Source organism: Cibotium barometz, chromosome 12 (genome assembly GCF_041138505.1).
Source record: "Cibotium barometz isolate CiBa-2024 chromosome 12, ASM4113850v1, whole genome shotgun sequence".
Taxonomy (NCBI): Eukaryota; Viridiplantae; Streptophyta; class Polypodiopsida; order Cyatheales; family Cibotiaceae; genus Cibotium; species Cibotium barometz.
In genome coordinates, this window is record NC_141057.1 from 31733938 (window position 1) to 31755106 (window position 21169).

Below are 21169 nucleotides of genomic sequence, written 5' to 3' on the forward strand. Positions count from 1 at the left end.
GAAAGTATACTATGGCTTAACTTTTCAAGGAATTGATTTACGATATTGTAATAATAAGAAATGTGTGTGTGTGTGTGTGAGAGAGAGAGAGATGAAATATTTTATTAATGTCAGCAAAAAACCCAAAGGATGTATGAGAGCAAAAATTAGTGAATTTCTTTTAGAATAATTTAAGTGTGCAAAATTGGAATGTTAAAATGGTGTACATGTTAAACGAGATGGTTGTGAAGCCGTGATGTAAACCATTCTTGAGGAGAGATTTATGAGACTTAAGTGGATCTCTCTCTTTGTCTCCCCATAAGCATTAGGTGGTAACAGGGTAGCGAAGATGGAAGATGTGAAGTCTATGAAGGATCCACTAATAGAGGTAGAATTAGGGCCAACATAGAGCATAAGCAACAAAGAAAAGGCACAAGAATTTTCTTTTATAATATGGCAAGTTATAGTCATAGATGTGCTTTTCTCTTGCTAGTCACGCTCATAATGTTGTGAAAGTAAAAGTGTGGTTGAATACTAAGGTGAGATCTTAGTATTAAAGCGCATGACTCATTACTAAGAGCATATGTTAACCACTCCATGGACATAGTTTTGCTTGCCTAATCTATCATAAGATGCTTTGCCATCTTACCCGTGCAAATGGATACTTATTTTTTGTAAGATGACGATGGAACATATAAAGCAGTCTTATCATCAACTCAATGTCAAATCAAGAAAGTCTATGGACTTAGTGTACATAGTTGTTGAAGAGTAATAATAAAGGTCAAATCATTTCTAAGTTTTGGTTGGTCTATTGTAAAAACTAGTCACTTGTATATGTGTCATTTTTTTACAATAAGCAATATACAATCATTCTATTACAATATTTTTCTTGTGAGCTCTCCTTTCTTTTTCTTGTTTGCTTGCTTATTATTGTATTTTTACTTAATAGATGCAAGTGTGATTGTAAGTTTTCTTCATGCAATAGCTTTTTTTTTGGTCTTGGTTGGTCTATTGTAAAAACTAGTCACTTGTGTATGTCACATAATCATTCTCTTGCAATAGTTTTCTTGTGAACTCTCCTCTTTTCCTCTTTCTTGCTTGCTTGCTTGTTATTGTATTGTTACTTAATAGATGCAAGTGTGATTGTAAGTTTTACACATGCAATAACTTCTTTTTTGGTCTTGTGAGAGAATAATCGAGGAAAGACAATCTCTTTCATCTATGCATTTAGAGCTCTACCTTTACACCCTTGGCAAGGAGCACTACTGGTAACTCAATGAACACAACGTCATTGTCATTTTTCAATGTTAGATCTTTAAAGCTTAGGGTACTAAAAAACCTATGTGAAAAAACTAAAGATCAATTGAAGTACACTAGTTTATCATTATAATCAAAGTAGATTGGTATTAGCCAAGCTATTGTCATATTTGAAGAATTGATTGTTGTAAACAAAGATGATTAACAATAGAGCCATTACAAGTAAAAATTTCACAAAGAGCTACCTTTTTTTGTTTAAAAGATAGTATCAAGGCTTCCTTTTTTCACCAAGAGTTTTTTTTTTTTGTTAAGAAATAATATGAAGGCATTTTATTTGCAATCAGCTATTAATCTTTTGTATTTAAATTCAAAAATATTTTAAAAAAAATGAGAAGAAAAAAATATATTAACACCTATAGAAGGCCAAAATGACCTTATGAGAGAGGGAGAGAGGCACTTATCTACAAAGACTTTGAGTCCAATACAACGCGTAACAAGATGTGTATGTCACTTGTTAGGGAGAGAGAGAGAGAGAGAGAGAGCAATGTTATAGCCAAACGAGAGGACCATATATGATCCACATGATGGCACTGAAGTGTGGGGATGAGACTTTAACCCGGGATCTCTCAATTGGGAGCCTATGCGTAAACTGCTATGCCAGCACTCCCACAAGAGAGAGAGAGAGAAAAAGAGAGAAAAAATGGACCCTCAAAACTGCATACCTTTAAAAGAATATTGCATTGAAATAAGCACAAGCATCCATCTTAGAATTAAATCATCCTTTCTACAAACTAACACCAAAAAGCATCACAGTTCCACTAGCCTCAATTGAAGCAGCAACAAGACTGTAAGCACACCACCATCTACAAGCAAGGAACCAACGCTCGGTCAGAGTTCTCAAACAAGAAATCAATAAAGAGTATCATACTCTTTGCAGCATTTCATTCAACACATGGCTAGAGAATGCATACCTGGAACTTTTCACCTCATCACCTACTTTCGGACTATCTCCTTTATGAGCTGCATCACAAAAGCCACCAACCCATTCAATACACAAAATGAGCATGAATGATTGATAACCAATAAAAACATCAGCACGATAATAGCATACGCACATCTTATATGCATCACTTATGAAATGTCACACGCATCAATCCATCCCATGCATGGAGTCACAACTAAGGCTGAAGTAAAAATTAAAAAAATTTGTGAGCCGAATAACAGACGACAAAAATTTCACAAGTGTGTGCGAGAGAGTGAGAGTGAGAGAGAGAGAGGAGGAGGAGGAGTTATTAATGTCTACAAAAGGCCCGAAGGATCTATGAGACCAATAAGCTGTTACATGTGCCCATGAGTCCAACATGAAAAAAGTAAAAGACTAGCAGCTGAATGGGAAAGACGGCCAATGTACTACATATAACTTGTGTGTACACTAGTGTAAGCAGCAGAACCTCATGTGTCCGGGTTCTTTGTACTTGTCCAGCTTCTTTGGAGGGTTGTAGTTTGCATAACGGACATTCTCTTTGACTAAAGCTTGATATTCTCTTTGACTAAAGATTGATCTTTTATTAGAAAAAAAAGGATATAGTAGGAGCGCTGAAGTTGATATCCAATGCTCATGTCCCTCAAATCATTGGCAGACTCCTGTTGATTCCCACCCTCAAATGCACGCTTGACCCTTGCTCCAGCTGCTCAGCTGCTGTGGAGGCTGAACATCTGATGATGCCTATTGTGGGGATTCAGGCGCCTATTGCTAGGGCCCCATGGGCTGGTTGGTCTGTAGAAAAGGAGTCAATCTGTTGCCTAACCTGTAGCCCATACCCGACCTGCTGGTGGCTGTGCCTGATTGGTCTGACCTGCCCAACTTACTTTGCCCGACCTGCGCATTCACACCTGGCTGGCCCAGACGCTGCTACACAATATGGCTGCCCATCCGATCTATCCCGCGTAGGCCAGTCACACCCAAAGCTAGCAAAAGGATTCTCCATGCAAGGCCCTTCCAGGACAGTCCTCGGGGACGAGACAATTTTCCATCTTAGGGTGATCTGTGAACTGTTTGGATTCCTCTTGTTTGGGTTTGTAACCATCTCACGCTTTGACATACCATGCCTTCATTGTCCATCTCTATCTTCTTGAGACACTTGACAGTTTCCACCTATTTTTCATTTACATTGTCTTTTGGTGAAGAGATTTAGCCAAGAAAAAAAAGAATTTATTTATTTTTTGCTTGTGTGGTTGGTTTTTAGATGCTGATTGCACTCCCATTCCGGTGTGACTCCTATCCCTCAAAGGACAGTTGGTTTATAGCCTCCAGAAGCGACCGGAAACATCTCCCACATATAGTGGATGGTTTTTATTGCAGTCAAGGAAAACTTGACCACTCCCACTATGGTGAATTTCGACAATGAGAAAGAACACCAAACCCTTGTAGAAACTATTTCTTTGATAGTAGCGACTGCTTCTAGAAGCCAGGTCACCAGTGGTGACACAAACGCCATGTTCCAGGGAATTTATTCGCATCATAGCGCAACAAGGGGAACAAATGCGAGCGTGCATGGCTTCTATACAGGCCTTGGAGAAACGGATACCTCTTCACGATACCTCGACCCCCCCCCCCCTCCTCTTCCGCCAATCTTTATCGAGACCCCTTCCCAGATCCTGCTTGGGCTATCTCCCTTGTGGAGTTAACACAACAATCCCGTGCATTACATGATTTACAAGTATGAGAGGTAGAGCTTCGAACATAGGCGGCAGCACACGTTGCCGCAAAGGAGGAACAATGTCAACACGTGGAGCATGAGCGATTATCTTGTAGCCCACGACGCAAGGACAGTACCCGCTATTTCTTCAACTCATGTGCACGAAAGGGTGAATTTTAGTAAGTATAACAATAAACTCCATCCCACAACTTTGTATTCCCGGATTCATTCAGTTTGAAGCCTATTTTGTTGTTGGTAGGAAGTCAAACATAGAGAAGGTGGTGTTAGCTAGTTGCTACATTGAAGAGGAAGCCATCTCTTGGTGGCCTGATTGGGCCCACAAATTCCAATTATGGAGTTGTTGCCTACGAGTGGGACCAATTTGTTTGTCACGGACTTCAAGAAGTGGTCTCTACCACCTCACTATCTTGAGCAACTCGAGAATGAGTATCGGGGATTGTGCTAGAACGCGCAACCTATCCTCCAGTTTGCACATAAAGTCACCCACTTGGCTTTACAATTGCAAAAATTAGATGACGACAAACGAGGGTCAATTGATGTACGGTTCAGACATGCAAATCCAGTGGGATGTGCGCATGTTTTGAACCACAGACTTTTGACTGGGCACTTTTGCTTACGCAAAGTGTCAAGATGAAATACAATAATGGAAAACCGAAGACCTCCTAGCCCGGAGTAGCCAAGGCAGCCACTGCCAATGGCAAGAGCCAGAACCAGACCTAATCAGGGTCTACCCTGGGAGTCTCTAGCTCCAAGAACTCGAACGATGGACCTCGCCTTACTCCAGACTAGAAGGCTTTGGCTGGCAAGACAAGTGGTAAGCTCAAACCCGAATAGCAGGAACAATACAAGGAGGAGAGGGGATGTTTCTTTTGTCATACAAAAGGACATACTTCTAAGGCATGCCCTAAGAAAACCCTTGCTCAGATCACCACCCCGGCCTCAACAGCTTTTGTGGTGAGCCAGCCTCCCACATCGACCCCCCAGGTTGTCGCTAGTTAGCAAAAGGGTAACCATGACCAAGAGTATAAGCGAAATGAATTGCTCAAGACATTTGGCACGGAGATTACAACAGCTTCGTCATTCTTGTAACCTCCCCTTGATGAGCCTACTATAGCTGAAGAGGATCTTGCTCTTCCTAAGTGGCAAGCAGCCATGAAGGCCAAGATTGATTCCATTGAAAGGAATGGTACATGGAAGCTTGTGGACCGTCCTTTGCATAGGCAGGTCATTGGGGTCAAGTGCGTCTTTAAGACAAAATTTCATGCCAATGGTTCTCTGGACAAACACAAAGCCATATTGGTTGCAAAGGGGTATTCTCAGATTGAGGGTATTGACTATGAGTGAAACCGATCCCGTCAAGTGGGAAGGACTCCGTTGGACACCCACACGCTTAATAGCACAACTTTAAAACCACAAATTTGAAATGGACAACTTAAAACAACTTGAAATTTAAATGAAATGAAATGGAAAGATGGACACCAGCACTGGGGCCGGAACGGGGCCGACCCCCCCCTCAATATATGATATATTTATTGGGATTATTTAATAAATACAATGCTCCATGGGTTCCAAGAACCAAATAATGTCCATGTACATATGAAAACAGTACCAAACAAGTAGGCTCGGATTTCGATGAAGAAAACTCGAAGCAGAACGACCACTAGTGTGGCCCAATCTCTACGGTCCTGTGCTTTCACTGGACTCCGCGGAGAGCGCCTCACTGGTGTTCCGAGACCACGCACAAACAGGCGCTCTCGTACTAACGCCTGGCTCTCCCGATCTCAGCACCTTTGGACCGAGGTTCGCCAATACAGCTTAGACAACCCGGCACCGAACGGGTGTGGCCGTAGAGGGATGAATCCCTTATCAGATTTAAACATATAATACTTTACTCAAATCTGAAAATCACTTACTTGTAGATGGTTGATAAAGAAAGACCATACTCGTGGTGTTTGAAGAAGATGAAGCCACCCTTGTTGAAGGAATAGTTGTCTCGTGTAGAACTAACAAGACAAGCACCACCACGAAGGGTACAGCCGCCTGCTGTGAGAGAAGAAGTATCCACTTGCAGGAAGGATAGAGACCTGGCTGCTGTGTGGAGGAGCAACCTGCTATGAAGAAAGATGCCGCCTGGCTACAACAAGTGCAGCCACCTTATAGAATGCACAGCCTCCTGTATGGAGAAGGGATCGCCTGCTTGGGAAGAGGAGTAGGCGCCTGCAGGAGAAGAGGATTAACCCACTGAAGTTGGTCACACAGTCGCCTGCAGCAAGAAAGGCAACGTAGCCTTGCTAGAGATAAAACACACAGCCGCCTGTAGAGTAGGCAGCCATCAGCCTATGGTGCAGTCGCCAGCAGAGATAGTCAGCCGCCTGTGAAGAGCAGCAGCGTAGCCTGCACAACCTGTATGGGGGACGGAGCGCAGTCTAAGCAGAAAGGCCGCCTGTTGCTGCTGATGGACACTGCCTGCTGGCCGTATGCAGAAACGCAGCCCACTGGAGGTGGCATGCGCAGCCTGAGAGGAGCCGGAGTGCTGGTCGCCGGTTGTCTACGTAAGAAGGAAGCGATGGGTGATGGACAAACGCAAGAAGCGATGCATGCCACGCTTGAAGAGAGCCCTTCTTTTTAATAAAATGAAGGTGGAGTTAACCTTAGTGATACCCACGCATGCATGTGGGGGATTAGTGGGGGTAGGTGACCATGCCCACCCCCACACTCACTTAAAAGTGGGGCTCCCCACCTTGGCCCCAAGTGGGTGCCCAAAGGGGGTGCCCACTTTTAAATAAGTGTGAATACCTAACCTTATAAAATAAAGGGTTAGAATAAAAAAAACATTAAAACAACATGTGTAACATACTTACCACCTGTTCACATGCACTAAAACTCGTCAGAATACAGAGCAGACTTCACGACTCAATGGCAGGCGTCCCCGCTCAGTAAGTAACACGTCAAGCAGACAAACACACAAATACATGTCATGCGAAAACAATTTCAAGCATACAAATCATGTGTGCATGTGCAAATAGTAACATGGACATATCTCCCATTCATGGAACAAGTACAAAATATCTGTCGGCACAAAACTGGCACGACATAAAACATAAAAACCTGGTCTTCCTATGGAGTGACAGTCCCATAGGTAAGACACAGTTCCAGGCACGAGTTTCCCTATGGTGTGACAGTCCCATAGGCAAAACACGGCACGAATACTGGCTCTTCCATGGCGTGACAGTCCCATGGATCGAACACAGTCCAGGTCATACACGGGTGGCACTGATCTGGCTCCCGTCCATACGACACCATCTTGCTAACACACGGGTGGCACCAGTCTGGCTCCCGTCCATGTCAGCAAAATACTGGCCTCTTCACATGAGACACCGGCCTGGCCTCAAGTGAACGAGACGCAAAAACTAGGAATGGACCAAATGGTCGGCCAATTGGTGACATCCCCCCGGGCTTCTAAAGAGTTGACCTCAACTTAAAAGCCTCAAGATATGCCTGCAACAATTGCGGATAATCTGCAAAATAATCCTCATTTACCCATTTGGCATCAATAGGCAAATAATTTTTAAACTTCACAAGGTATCTCCTGGAAAGCTTTCCTGCAGGTAGCTTTCTCTCCTTGTGAAAAACAATCTGTTCTGGCTGGAGGATCTCCTCAAGCTCTTCAATTTTTGGCGGATCTTCTGTGACAGGCTCATCAGGATCTGGCCCCACATATTTCCGAAATAGACTCACATGAAAAGCATTGTGAATCTTCCAATGACTAGGTAAAGCAAGCCTGTAGGACACTTCATTGATCTTGTGAATCACCTTGAAGGGTCCATAATAGCGAGGAGAAAGCTTAGGATATGATCCTTCTCGTCCTGGCCTCTTCCGAAGCCTAGCCTTCTCAAATTTCAGCAATACCCAATCACCTTCTTTGACTTCCATGTCCCTTCTATGCTTGTCAGCAGCCATTTTATGCTTATCCTGAGATCTTGCAATGGCTGTCCGCACCTGACCAAAGGCAACATCCAAGTCTCGAACATATTCATCAGCTGCAAAAATCTCATCCTTTGTACGAAGGATGGGTGGCAAGACCACTCTGCCATAAATAATCTCAAACGGAGCCTTTCCTGTGGAAGCATGGATCGTATTGTTGTAGGCAAACTCAACAAGTGGAAGATACTTCTCCCATGCACTCTTTTGATCTGCCACATAGCACTTCAACAAATCCAACACGGCTGAATTTGCAGCTTCACTTTGGCCATCCGTTTGGGGATGATAAGCTGATGAAAACTCAAGCTTAGTACCCATATTATCAAACAAAGCCCTCCAAAATAGGCTTGTAGTCCTGGAATCTCTATCCCCAACAATGGATTTAGGCATACCATGATGCTTGAAAATGGTTGAAAAGCAAACAGGGAAATATGTAAAGTGCCTAAGGTCAGATGGAGGGGGAGAGTACTTCTCCAATGAGTTCTCTGAATTTTTGAAGAAGAATGGTATTCGGAGACAGTTTACATGCAGATATACTCCGCAGCAAAATGGAGTTGCTGAGCGGAAAAACAGGCACATTGCTGAGATTGCGCGAGCATTGATGGAAGAGAAGAATATGCCGCATTGCTATTGGGCTGAGGCTGTTTCTACAGCAGTATACATCATGAACAGGACTCCAACTGCAGCCATACATGATGTAACTCCAGAGGAGAGGTTTACTGGCAGAAAACCAGATTTGTCTCATCTGAAAGTCTTTGGATGCATTGCATATGTGCATGTGCCAGATGAGCTGAGAACTAAGCTGGATCCGAAAGCTGAAAAATGTGTGTTTATTGGATATTCCCTTGAGCAAAAGGGATACAGGTGTTATAACCCTGCTACACGTGAGTTGAGGGTAAGCAGGGATGTTGTTTTTGATGAGATGAGCAGCTGGTATGCTACTGAAAAAGAAGCTGTTGGGGCTGATGTGAGTGAAAGTGTGGGTGCACAGAATGCAGGTCAGCAATCACAGTCTTTGAGTGGATCAGGAGAGTCCTCATCTAGTGGGTCTGTTGATAGACCATGGAGTGGCAGGCTGCGTCATAATACCAGCCCTGCAAATGTGATTACTACATCACGTAAAGGAAAAGAGAAAGTGGTTGAGCCCCTTGGTATGCCTGACATTTCTGCAAGGCATTCTCATGTTGATGGAGAGTCTAGTGGCTCAGATATGAGCCTTGATGAGGAGCTTGGGATCCCAGCTATGAGAACACCTGGTGTAAAGAAGGCTATGGAAGCCATGAATGAAAAGCTGCGAAGATCAGGGAGAGTGAAGAACCCTGTGCAGAGATTTACATATGATGGTTATGTGGCACATCACTATGCATATATGGCAAAGGTTGTGCAGGTTGTAGAGCCCACGTGCATTGATGAGGCTGTTGGAAATGTGTGTTGGGAGAAAGCTATGGATGAGGAGATGGATGCACTATATGGAAATGAAACTTGGGATTTAGTGCAATTGCCTGAAGGCAAGAAAGCCATTGGATGCAAGTGGGTGTACAAAGTTAAACATAACAGTGATGGAAGCATAAACAGGTACAAGGCTAGATTGGTAGCCAAAGGATATGCGCAGACATATGGGATTGATTATGAGGAAACTTTCAGCCCAGTTGCCAAGATAGCAACGGTGAGAGTTGTGATAGCAGTGGCTGCGTCAAAGCAATGGTCTTTACATCAGATGGATGTAAAGAATGCATTCTTGCATGGGGATTTGCAAGAAGAGGTGTATATGTTGCAGCCACCTGGATATGAGGATGTGGGTCACCCCGAGCATGTTTGCAGGTTGAAGAAAGCCTTGTATGGCTTAAAACAAGCACCAAGAGCATGGTCTGACAAGATTTCTGAATATCTTGTCACTATTGGCTTTCATGTAGCCAATGCAGATTTCTCGCTGTATGTGAGACATGGTGATAGAGGAGTTGTGCTTGTTGTCATCTATGTAGACAACTTGATCATTACGGGGGACCATGATGCAGAGATCTTTGATGTAAAGATCTTGCTTAGACAGAAGTTCGAGATGAAGGATCTGGGAGAGCTCAGATATTTCTTGGGCATTGAGGTGATTAGGTCACCACATGGTATTGGATTACTGCAGAGACAGTATGGCTTGGACATGTTGTCCAAGTATGGTATGACAGGCTGTAAGCCTATTTCTGTGCCATTGGATCAGAATGACAAGTTGAGTGCAGATTCAGGAGAGATCTTGGAGGATCCTACTATGTACAGGAGCATAGTAGGAAGTTTGATCTACATGACGATCACCAGACCAGATTTGAGCTATGCTGTTGGGTTGGTGAGTCAGTTTATGCAGATTCCACGGAAACCGCATTTGGATGCAGTGAGACGCATACTGAGGTATGTAAAGTCTACTTTGCATTGTGGACTATTCTATGAGACTGGGACAGAGATATGTGTACATGGGTACACAGATGCTGATTGGGCTGGTAGTATCTCAGATAGAAGATCTACCAGTGGATTCATGTTTTCTTTGGGGAGTGCTGCTGTGACTTGGAGCAGCAAGAAGCAGCCTACGGTTGCTCTATCGAGTACAGAGGCCGAGTACAGAGGAGCTGCTATGGCAGCATTGTGAGGTAGCTTGATTGAAAAAGCTACTTGCAGATTTGGGTCTATCAGTGGATAGACAAGTTGTCATTTTCTGTGACAACATTAGCAGTATACAGTTGGCCAGGAACCCAATCTTTCATGCTCGTACGAAGCACATAGAAGTCCACTACCACTTCGTCAGAGAGAAGGTCTTGGCAGGAGACCTTGACCTTGTTTATGTCAGCACAGAGGATCAGGTAGCTGACATCTTCACCAAAGCATTGGGTACAGAGAAGCTCCGCAGATTCAGGGCTTCGCTTGGTGTACATGAGATGGAGTTGAGCTCGAGGGGGAGTGTTGAGATATCGAGCTCGTCTAGTGAGGCGGTGGCCACTGATGAACCGCCTGGGGGATAGGCCCCACACTTACACCACTGGCATGGTTGGTGAGATCATGGGAGATATGCGGCCAGTGGGATGACAGGCTGTGTGACAGCTATTCTAGAGACTGGCATAGTTATAGCGCCAGCTCATTTAGTCGGGTTCACACTATAGAGAACCCGTGTATGTATTGGTTGAGTACCTTTCATATTGTGTGTACTCTTATCTTGTATATGGTGTTGAGAGAAGAAGTAGATTTTCAGCCTCTCACCTTGTGTGTTCTCTATTAGGGTTTTGTGAGTGTGTGTGTGTGCTTGCAAGAGCTCAAGCTCTCTTCCCCCCTGCATCTTTTCATGATAGGGGAGTCACACACTCATACTGTGAGTTGACTTATCCCCACATGTCTCTCTCTCTCTCTCGCTTCTTCTCTGTGTATGTGTGTCTCCCACATGAAACCCTAACTCTCTCCCTTCAACTGTGTCCAAGCCCATGTGTTTTATAGTACATAGTACACTTAGTACTTTTAATGTACTAAGTGCACTATGTGTACTAGAGCAAATATACATGTGTGATAGGCGAGTCACACACTCATACTGTGAGTTGACTTATCCCCACATGTCTCTCTCTCTCTCTCGCTTCTTCTCTGTGTATGTGTGTCTCCCACATGAAACCCTAACTCTCTCCCTTCACCTAGAAGCCTGCTTCGGAAAGGATTCCCTATGCTGCTTACCACGTATGCAAAAACTGCAACGTCCTTGCCTACTGCCAACATCTGGCAAGCCAACCACCATCTGGTCTCGGAAAGCTCGCCGCAGTGCGTCCACATTTAAGTGGCCAAAACGAAAGTGCCATAGATCTCCGACCTGAGAACCTGTCAATGAGGAGAGTGCAGAGAGCTTGTAGATACCATTCTCCACACCGCCTTCCCAAACTACCTGGCCAATCTCACGGTCCCGTAGAGCAACTGAATGCTCCTCAAATTCCACCCGAAAGCCAGTCTTGCATACTTCATGCACTGACAGAAGATGAAAACCCAGAGCAGGGACATAAAGAACACGGGAAGCATGCTTGCCCCCCTTGCCGTCGGGAATAATCTCCATCCGGCCCTCACTGTGTATCGGAATAGTGGAGTTGTCGCCAATAAAAATGTGACCTGACTGCCGTTTCAGATCCAAAAAGAAGTCCACGGGACGGAGTCATGTGCCTGGAAGCACCACTGTCAAGAATCCATTCCCGGGTATCCTTTGCGGTGAAGCCAACTGCCTCCTCGCTCGAAGATGATAAAGCATCGGAGTCCATCATCTCTAAGTGCACAAATGCAGGAGTCTTTGCAGCTGAGGCTGAAGAATCAGCACTCTTCCCAATCCGCTTAGGACACTTCCTCCAATAGTGGCCTTTCTCGCCACAATCATTGTAGGATCGTTTGGCCTTCAGCTTCTCTCGTTCTGTGTCGGGCTTCTTCTCAGAAGACTTCTCCGGTGAAGCCTTCCCTTTGCCCTTCTTGTTATTCCAGCCTTTCGACCGTTGGTCAGTTAAGGCCTCCGAACCTCCGCTGTGAGGAGGGTTCGTGAAACGTTCCTCCTGGTCCAAGACCATGGGCACAAGCTCCTCCCAAGTAATGGTGCTGAGCCTGCCACTCGTAATCAAAGAGTAATACTGAGCAGGCAAGTGGGACAACAAAGTAATGGCCATGTCTTCAGATGATATCTCCTTCCCAGCCTGGAGGACTTCCTGCTGAAGGGCCTGCAGCTTGTTAATGTGCTCCCGCATTGTCGATGACTTTGCAGGGTTCATAACCCGCATCTGCACTTCCAAGGAGATCCTCTTCATGGGTGATACCCTGTTATAAAGAGAAGCCAAGTGCTGCCATATGCCTCTGGCCAGCGTCATGTGCTTTACGTGATTGATTACTTGTGGTGCGCAATTGAGGAAAATAAATGACTGGACCCTGGCGTTGACACGATCCCACATCTGTGCCTGCGCCTCACGGTCCTTCTTCATTGACAATAACTCCCCTTCCTCTACTTCCGGCCTTGGAACCCCAATAACGATGAAATCAGCAAGGTCATATGACTCCAGCACAGACTCCATCATAACCTTCCAGATGCCGTAATTGTTCCCGTCCAACTGACAGTCCACTGGGAACGTGGGGAGAGTCGGGATCTTCATATGCTTCTCAACCATCTCTAATAAATCTGCCATCGCGGGGATGTAACTGAAAAGGGTGGGTGGGTGGGAAAAAAAACTCTAAACCTGCAAGTGGCTATCCAGCACCTTAGCCCGCCTTCCTCTTGCAACTTCTCTTCCCGAACAGATCAGCAACGTAACAATCCCCCTCTTGCTCAGAAAACTCCCAAGATCTTTCAAGAGCCTAGGGCTCTGATACCATGTCAAAATATGCAGCGAAAATGATAACCAAATCTGAGACCACAAGTGCAAGTAGAGTGCAGAAAATAGACAGCACAAGAGAAGGAGAGAGATAGGCGTATAACTCTTCTCTATACACAAGATCCCGAGGAAAAACTGAATGAATACAATGTGGGGCAATGGGGCCTATTTATATGGCCCCATTATGGGGTCGGCCGGCGCTAGCATGCGCCGCCAACCCTCACGACTGGGCACATCCAGTCGGCCAGCAGAAAAAAACACCACGACTACTTCTGATCAAGTCGGCCAGCCCACGTGTCCAAGAGTGCAGTCGGCCAGCATCAAAAGCTCCTGCCAGCCTGTGGCAGCCACCCACATCATGAAAAAATGGAAAAAAATGGGAAAAAATGGGGGAGCAAGGAAAAATGATAAAACACCTATACAGGGCGGGCACACCCACAACAGAGGCCCTGGTGTCTGATAAAGACAGGAGATGACTTCTAACAAAATACACCAAAATCTGTCTGACTCTAAGGACCCAACTCAAAGGAGTTAAATTTACAACAATGAGCACTTGCACCTTTTATAGGCCCCTTTGGACACAAGGGGAGCTGGCCGACTGCTAGTCGGCCAGCCGACTTGGCATCTTCTCCATAAAACGCAGCGCTTGTGAGAGAGTGCACAGAGCGGAAGCAGAGTGGCACTAGAATGTGCTGAACAGAGAGTGCAAGAGAGAGAGAGACATGGAGCAAACTATGCTAAATATACTGAACCAAAACAGTCCCAAGCAAGAGACACTATTAGTCTCATAAGTGAGGGAGCAAATATGTACAAGACTGAATGAGAAATGAGAGGCCAGCACCCACTATTTATAGTGGGGAAGTGCTGGCCGACTGGAGCTCATAAACAGGCCGATTGGAGCTATTGGACATGGCCGACTGGAAAAATGCCAGAATGGTTGGGAAAAATCCCTAAAAAATAGTAAAAAGGCGTGGCTAGCCCACAAGCAAGGGCCATACAAAAGGGGACCAAATGGGCACCATAAAAGAGCAAAAACTAGGGATGAAAGTGCTAACACCCCCTCTCAGCACCAGATGCTGAACAAACTCCGAGAATCCGAAGATGAGGAGCCAAGGAAGCTTGAGAAACCGGCTTGGTGAACAAATCTGCAGCATTCTCCGCGAAAGGACAATACTCCAAACGCAAATCTCCAGCAAGAACCCGTTCACGAACATAGTGATACTGAATCTCAATGTGTTTCGTACGAGCATGAAACACAGGGTTCTTGGCGATGGCGATGGCGATGGCGATGCAACTCTGATTGTCACACCAAAGAAGAGTAGATGCGGTAGGAGGACAGCCGAGCTCCTCCAATAATCTCTGCAACCATATCGCAACACATGCAGCATAACAAACTGCACGGTACTCCGCCTCGGTAGAGGAAAGCGCCACAGTAGGCTGCTTTTTACTGCTCCAAGAAATGGCTCCAGACCCAAGTGAAAAAACACAACCAGTGGTCAAACGCCGTGTATCTGGATCTTCAGCCTAGTCTGAGTCAGACCATCCAACAAGAGTGCGTCCTTGACCATAAAAGATGCCAAAATCCAGAGTGCCACGCAAGTACTGAAGAACTCTGAGAGCACACCACCAATGCTGCTGACGGGGTTTGGATGAGAAGGAACTCAATAAATTGACTGCGAAGCTTATGTCCAATCGCGAGTAGGTCAACCATGCCAAACAACCGACGAGAACCCGATATTGTCCCTGATCAGTCCCTGGAGAAGCATCAAGTGGAGAAAGCTTCTCACCAATATCCATAGGAGAAGATACTGGTTTGCACCCCAGTCATCTGAAATCTGTCGAGAATCTCCCGAGTGTACTTCTGCTGAGAGAAGAAAATGCCCTTTGAGGTCTACCAAATCTCAAAGCTAAGAAAATAATGCAAGAAGCCAAGATCCGTCATCTCAAACTCTGTCTCCAAAGCATCCATAACAGAACGGATCCACACAGAATAAGAACCTGTAAAGATGAGGTCGTCAACATAGACCACAATGATAACAATCAACCCCCTCTCAAGGAGGATATAAAGGTTCAAATTTGCATGAGAACGGCACAGGCCAAACTTCTGAAAGAACTCATCAATCTGTTGTTTGTTAGCAGTCATCTCGTGTCTGTACCATATTACACTGTAGGGAGTGAGGGCCAGTGATGTGGGTGTGCCGGCCCATGTGAGGAGTCTGTAGTTTTCTCTAGTTTTGTCCATTTTATTGGGTAGTATTTTTTCCCTGGTCAGCTGTAGGAGATTGCTGCCAGGAGCTGGCCGACTTGCTTTTTTTGCTGGGCAACTGGATTTTTTCCAGTTGTGGGCTATTTGTGGGGTTGTCGGCCTGTTATGTACTGGCTGACTGGCTGCCCCAGCCCATATTTATTATGGGCCTTGCCCCCCCACTTATTTGTACCGGATATACTAGTGTAAATAGTAGAGTTTGACACCGTCTCTCCTCTCTTGCTGTTTTGCAGTTTTCTGTCTCTTTTCTGCTGCACATTCCGACGTGGTAGATAGCATCCAGCTCTGTCTGCATAGCATGACGCCAAGACTCATGTGAAAGAGCCTCGTCTACAGAAGTGGGATCAAAAGGACCATTAATGATTGTAGACATAAGAGCATAATTAACAAACATGTTGGCCTCATGAATTTGTTTCACTGTAACTCTGGAAGAACGCCGAAGAGAACCAGGCGGAGGAGCAGAAGGGAGCTCACGCAACCCAGAGTCACGAACTGTCTGATAATACCAACCAGGTACAGATCAGCTTGAACTCGCCAAAGGAGGAGCAGGGTCATCATCATCTGACTGAGAATCCTCAGCTGGAGGTGTAACAGTAACAGCGGGAGCAGGAGGAGGAGGAGGAGGAGGAGACGGAGGTGCAGAAAGAAGAAGCTCACCACCCCCCTCTGAAGATGTAGGAGTCTCGTCGAGCACCACATCACGGCTCACACCTTTACCAACCAGACACAGTGCTGTATCCGAGAAAAGTCATGCGCTGAGACTTCGAGTCCAACTTGGAGCGGTGCTCCTTAGGCACATGAACATACGCCGTACATCCAAATATCCGGGAATGAACAACGGAGGGCTTCTCACCATGGAAAGCCTCATATGGAGTTTTGTCGGGAAGAGCAGCAGTAGGAGACCTATTCTGAATGTAGACAACAGTGGAAGCCGCCTCAGCCCAGAAACATCGAGGTAATGAAGAATGCTCAAGCATAGCACCGGCCATCTCCATAATGGTCCTATTCTTCCTCTCGGGCAACTCCATTCTGTGATGGAGTATATGCTGTAGTAAGCTGTCTCCGAATGCCATGTGTCTTGCAATATTGCTGAAACTCCTGGGATGTGAACTCACACCCTCCATCGGTCCTGAGAGCCTTGACCAAGTGACCAGTCTCTTTTTCCACCTCGGCTTTCCAATCACAGAAGTGATGAAAAATCTCATCCTTGGTCTTCAGAAAGAAAACCCAAGTATATCTGGTAAAATCATCCACCATCACGAGCATGTACAACGCCTTACTCAAAGACGTGGTACTCATAGGACCACATAAGTCTGCATAAATGAGAGCAAGTGATGTCGAAGATCTGTGTGTCGCCTCCTTCGGAAAGGCGGCTCGGTGTTGCTTCCCCTGTAAACAAGAGGATCAAGCAGATGAATTTGTAGAGGCCACTATCTTGGACTCCTTGAGCCAAGATGCTACCAGTCGCCTTATCACGAATGGTAATCTCAAAACGAGAAAAGATCACCTCCGCACCGTGAGCTGTAAGAACACTCACTGACAAAAGGTTAAAAGCCAAATCTGGAATATATAGAACGTCAGAGAAGTACCTCTTGTCCTCGTCAGAACGGAAGATGGGGATAGTGCCATGACCATGCACTGGCACAGAAGAAGAATCACCTAGAGTGATCTCGCCTGATCTGGCAGTGAAGTCCTCGAACCAATCTCGATGGGGTGTCATATGAGCAGTAGCACCGCTATCAACAATCCAAGACCGTGACTGAGAAGTCACAAGAGCAAGTATACGCTGAGTACCTGCTAAGAGAAGAATTCCATCATCCTTCTTGGGTTGAGACACCACCGTTGAGGAAGAGTTCTTTGCTGCTTCATCACGCTTCTTCTTGTGACATTGGGGTGACTTGTGACCCTTCTTGCCACAATAATGACATTCAATGTCCTTATTCTTTGAAGATTTGTTGTCTTTATCCTTATCGGAATCCTTGGAGTTCTTGTCAGAACCCCCTTTTCCTTTCTTTTGTTGAGTCTTCCCTTTATCTCGTGCTGCCAAAGCTCCATCAGGGCCACCGGAGGTGCTGGTCCGCTCCTCAAAGCGAGACTCAATCTGCATAACGGAGGGGAGAACTTCCTCCCAAGTAACTGGAACAAGACGAGGAGAAGAAACCACAGACTGAAAGTATGCATCAAACCTCTCTTGAAGTTTGGAGAGCAGCCGAATAGCCATATCCTCTGTGGAGATATCCTTGCCACAAACAGCAAGCTCGTCCCGGAGATCTTTCATCTTCGAGATGAAAGCAGATAAAGATGGAAACGCAAAAACTGATAAGTTCATAAGTTGCTTTTCCAATGCCAAAATCCACCATCATATGGGACTGAATCAATGTTTAGCTTTGCTGAGCCTGATGCTCTGATACCGCGGAAGCTCTGGGAGTCTTCTTTCAGCCCTAAACACTACTGAGAACATGCTGCTGCAAGCAGACAGAAGGGAGAGTAGAGAGAGAGAGAGAGAGAGAGAGATATGCTGGAAATTCAATAGATTTTATATGGTACAAAAAGGTACCTAATTCTACAGCCCTAGGCTACCTTGCATAAAAGGTGGAATACACCAAAATCTGTCCTACTCTAAGAACCCAACTCAAAGGAGTTGAATGATTACAACAATGAGCTCTTGCGCCTTTTATAGGCCCCTTTGGACACAAGGAGAGCTGGCCGACTGCTGGTTGGCCAGCCGACTTGGCATCTTCTCCATAAAACGCAACGCTTGCAACCAACCCTGTTGTGTACAGCCGACAGCATCCCTGGAACAGCCGACAGAGCCTCCTATCTTTTCCATGCCCTGCTCCAAGTCCACCACTAGCCCAAAACTGTAGCATGCTCCTAAACTCTGGTCTTTTTTTCTGGCTGCCCCTGCTGGGCTAGCTGAGGAACTTGTCCATAGGCACACATGCACATGACATGGACATTTCCTTCAATAGTGACCTTTCTCGCCACAATGGTTACATGTCCGCTCTGCCTTCAAGGCGTCGCGATCCAAGTCGGTCTCCTGCTCAGAAGACTTCGCCTGTTAAGACTTCCCTTTGCCCTTGTTGCACCCTTTCGACCACTGGCTAGTCAAGGCCTCAGAACGTTCGCCCTGTGGAGGGTTCGTAAACCGCTCTTCCTGGTCCAAGACCATAGGCACAAGCTCCTCCCATGTGATAGTGTTGAGCCTCCCACTGGTGATCAAAGAGGAATAGAAAGCTGAATACTGAGAGGTCAGATGAGATAGCAAAGTGATGGCCAAATCCTTTGAAGATATCTCCTTCCCAGCCTAAAGAACCTCTTGCTGAAGAGCCTGGTATTTGTTGATGTGCTCCCGCATTGTCGAAGACTTTGCAAGATTCATCACTCGCATCTACACTTCCAAGGAAATCCGCTTCATGGGTGATACCCTCTTATATAGAGAAGCCAAGTGCTGCCAAATCCCTCGGGCTAGCATCATGTGTTTAATATGATTAATCACCTGGGGTGTGCAATTAAGGAAGATGAAAGAATGCACACGGGTATTGACACGATCCCATAACTGTGCCTGAGTCTCCCGTTCTTTCCTAGTAGAAGGTAAAAGCTCCCCGTCCACCAACTCTGGCCACCAACCACAATCAAATCAACCAAGTCATAAGACTCCAAGACATACTCCATCATTACCTTCTAGATGCCATAGTTGGTCCCGTCGTCCAACTGTTGATCCACCGGGAATGTGGGGAGAGTGGGGATCTTCACATGCTTCTCAGCCATCTCAAGGGTTCACAAGGTCTTGTGAAGGGAGGGTGGGTCGGAAAAAAAATGAAGAAGAGGCTGCAAACACTATGCAAGGTGGTTGTCCAACAGTAATGGCCACCTTCTACCCGTTCTCCAAGTCCAAAACAGCCAAGAATTCTCCAATCAACACCAAAAAACAGCAAACCCTCAAGCTCTCACTGTCTCCAAGCTTCAAGCCACCTGGGGCTCTGATACCATGTCGGAATGCACAGCAGAAAATGAGACAACTGCTATGAGAAAGAAAACGCAGAAGTAGAGAGAGAGAGAGAGAGAGAGAGAGAGAGAGAGAGAGGCTGTATAAACTCTCCTATATACAACAAGATCCGGTACAAATGAAGTGTGGGGGGAAAGGATGGTATTTATACCACCCTAGGCTGCTGGTCAGGCAGCCCAAAAACAGCCAACAGCCACTGAAGAGCTCCACAACTGAAAAACCTCAAGTTGGCCAACACAAAAACCAGTCGGCCAGCAATACAACATGTCGGCCAGGAGAGAAAACAGTCGGCCAGCACTTAGGATCCCCCACGACTAGCAAAACTGGGGGAAAATCCTAGTCTACTCTGAGATACGAGGGAGAGATTTGCTGCTACATGACAGATTTCTTTAGCTCAAATCGAATGACCACAATGGACACTCAATCTCAGTGACGCCAGAGGGTTGATAGATCAGTGGTCATGCACCAAATCTCGTCAAGGCACTAGCATTCCACGGGCCCGTGGTGTCACCAGAGAGAGGGCACAGTCTCTCTCTCTCTCTCTCTCTCTCTCTCTCTCTCTCATACATACAAGTTTCAATAAAGGGTGGATAGAGGTAGCGGAAGGAAAAGGGAGGAAAGGCAGTCCTGATGAGAAGGCTTACTCGAAACGGGGTATTTTTGGCGAGCTCGACTTCTTCGAGTGGGATGATGATGGGCCAAGTGATGCCGGCTTCTTTGAACATCTCTTGCGTTTCGATGGCCTCGGACTGTTTGAGGATGGACTTGCGGATGTCCTGGGCACTGAGGTGAGATCCGTCGAGGGTCTCCTCCTTTCCGTTGATGTACGTGACGGAGACGAGGGGCGGCGTGTCATCCGTCCGGCGCTTCACCTGTATCTGGCACTTGGGGTTGCTGGACTTGGCCTTCTTGGAGTTGCACTGCGCCAGAAACTCCACAGCCGACGCCGCCCTCGCATCGAAGGCATTGAACTCGATCTTCACCTTCGTCAGCTGCTTCAGCATGGTGGTGATCAGAGAGAAGACCTGTCTGGTTTAGCAAAACATGGAACTAGAATGCGCGCTCATTTTACAAAGAAACATAGAGGACTATAGTAAGAAAAATTAATTATGATTGCATAACCAAGACTAAAACAAGAATTCAAGTATAATTGTACCTGCTAGACTTGGTGTGTAGTTCAACTATTAGAATTGTCGGGTTCCACGATGAAGACATGGGTTAGATACCTAGGGGCTACACGACGGACAATAGTACACACAGCACACACAAATGCACCCTCCCGAAAAAAAATCTAAACTTAATGGAGGGATACCATACTATAGTAAGAAAATTTATTTATGATTGCTTACCAAGACTGTGCTAGTATAAGTGTACTTGTTAGCATTTCGAGAATATTTGTTTTGAATTAGCCAAATGCTCCGAACATCGAATGTAGAAGAAGCCTCTCAGATAACAACGTATCAATAAACATCAAACATTGATGAAGTTAAACATTTTGACTAAAGCAATGCTTCTTTTTGTGCATGTATGTGTGAGTGGGAAACAAAAAACCATACACTAGGTATGGTGGGGAGGTAGCACAAGTCTCCCCCTTAAAACTATTATC

General features: G+C 45.7%; 1 protein-coding gene across 1 annotated transcript; it reads right to left on the minus strand.

Annotated features, from left to right (window-relative positions):
• Window positions 1-1939: 1939 nt before the first annotated feature.
• Window positions 1940-20647, minus strand: LOC147633295 (39S ribosomal protein). Its single transcript, XM_086806336.1, has 3 exons — window positions 20208-20647; window positions 2208-2256; window positions 1940-2099 (listed from the first exon to the last, which is right to left on the minus strand). Exons 1-2 carry the CDS (start codon window positions 20565-20567, stop codon window positions 2230-2232), a joined length of 387 nt encoding a protein of 128 aa, XP_086662462.1. The 5' UTR covers window positions 20568-20647; the 3' UTR covers window positions 1940-2099; window positions 2208-2229.
• Window positions 20648-21169: the final 522 nt, after the last annotated feature.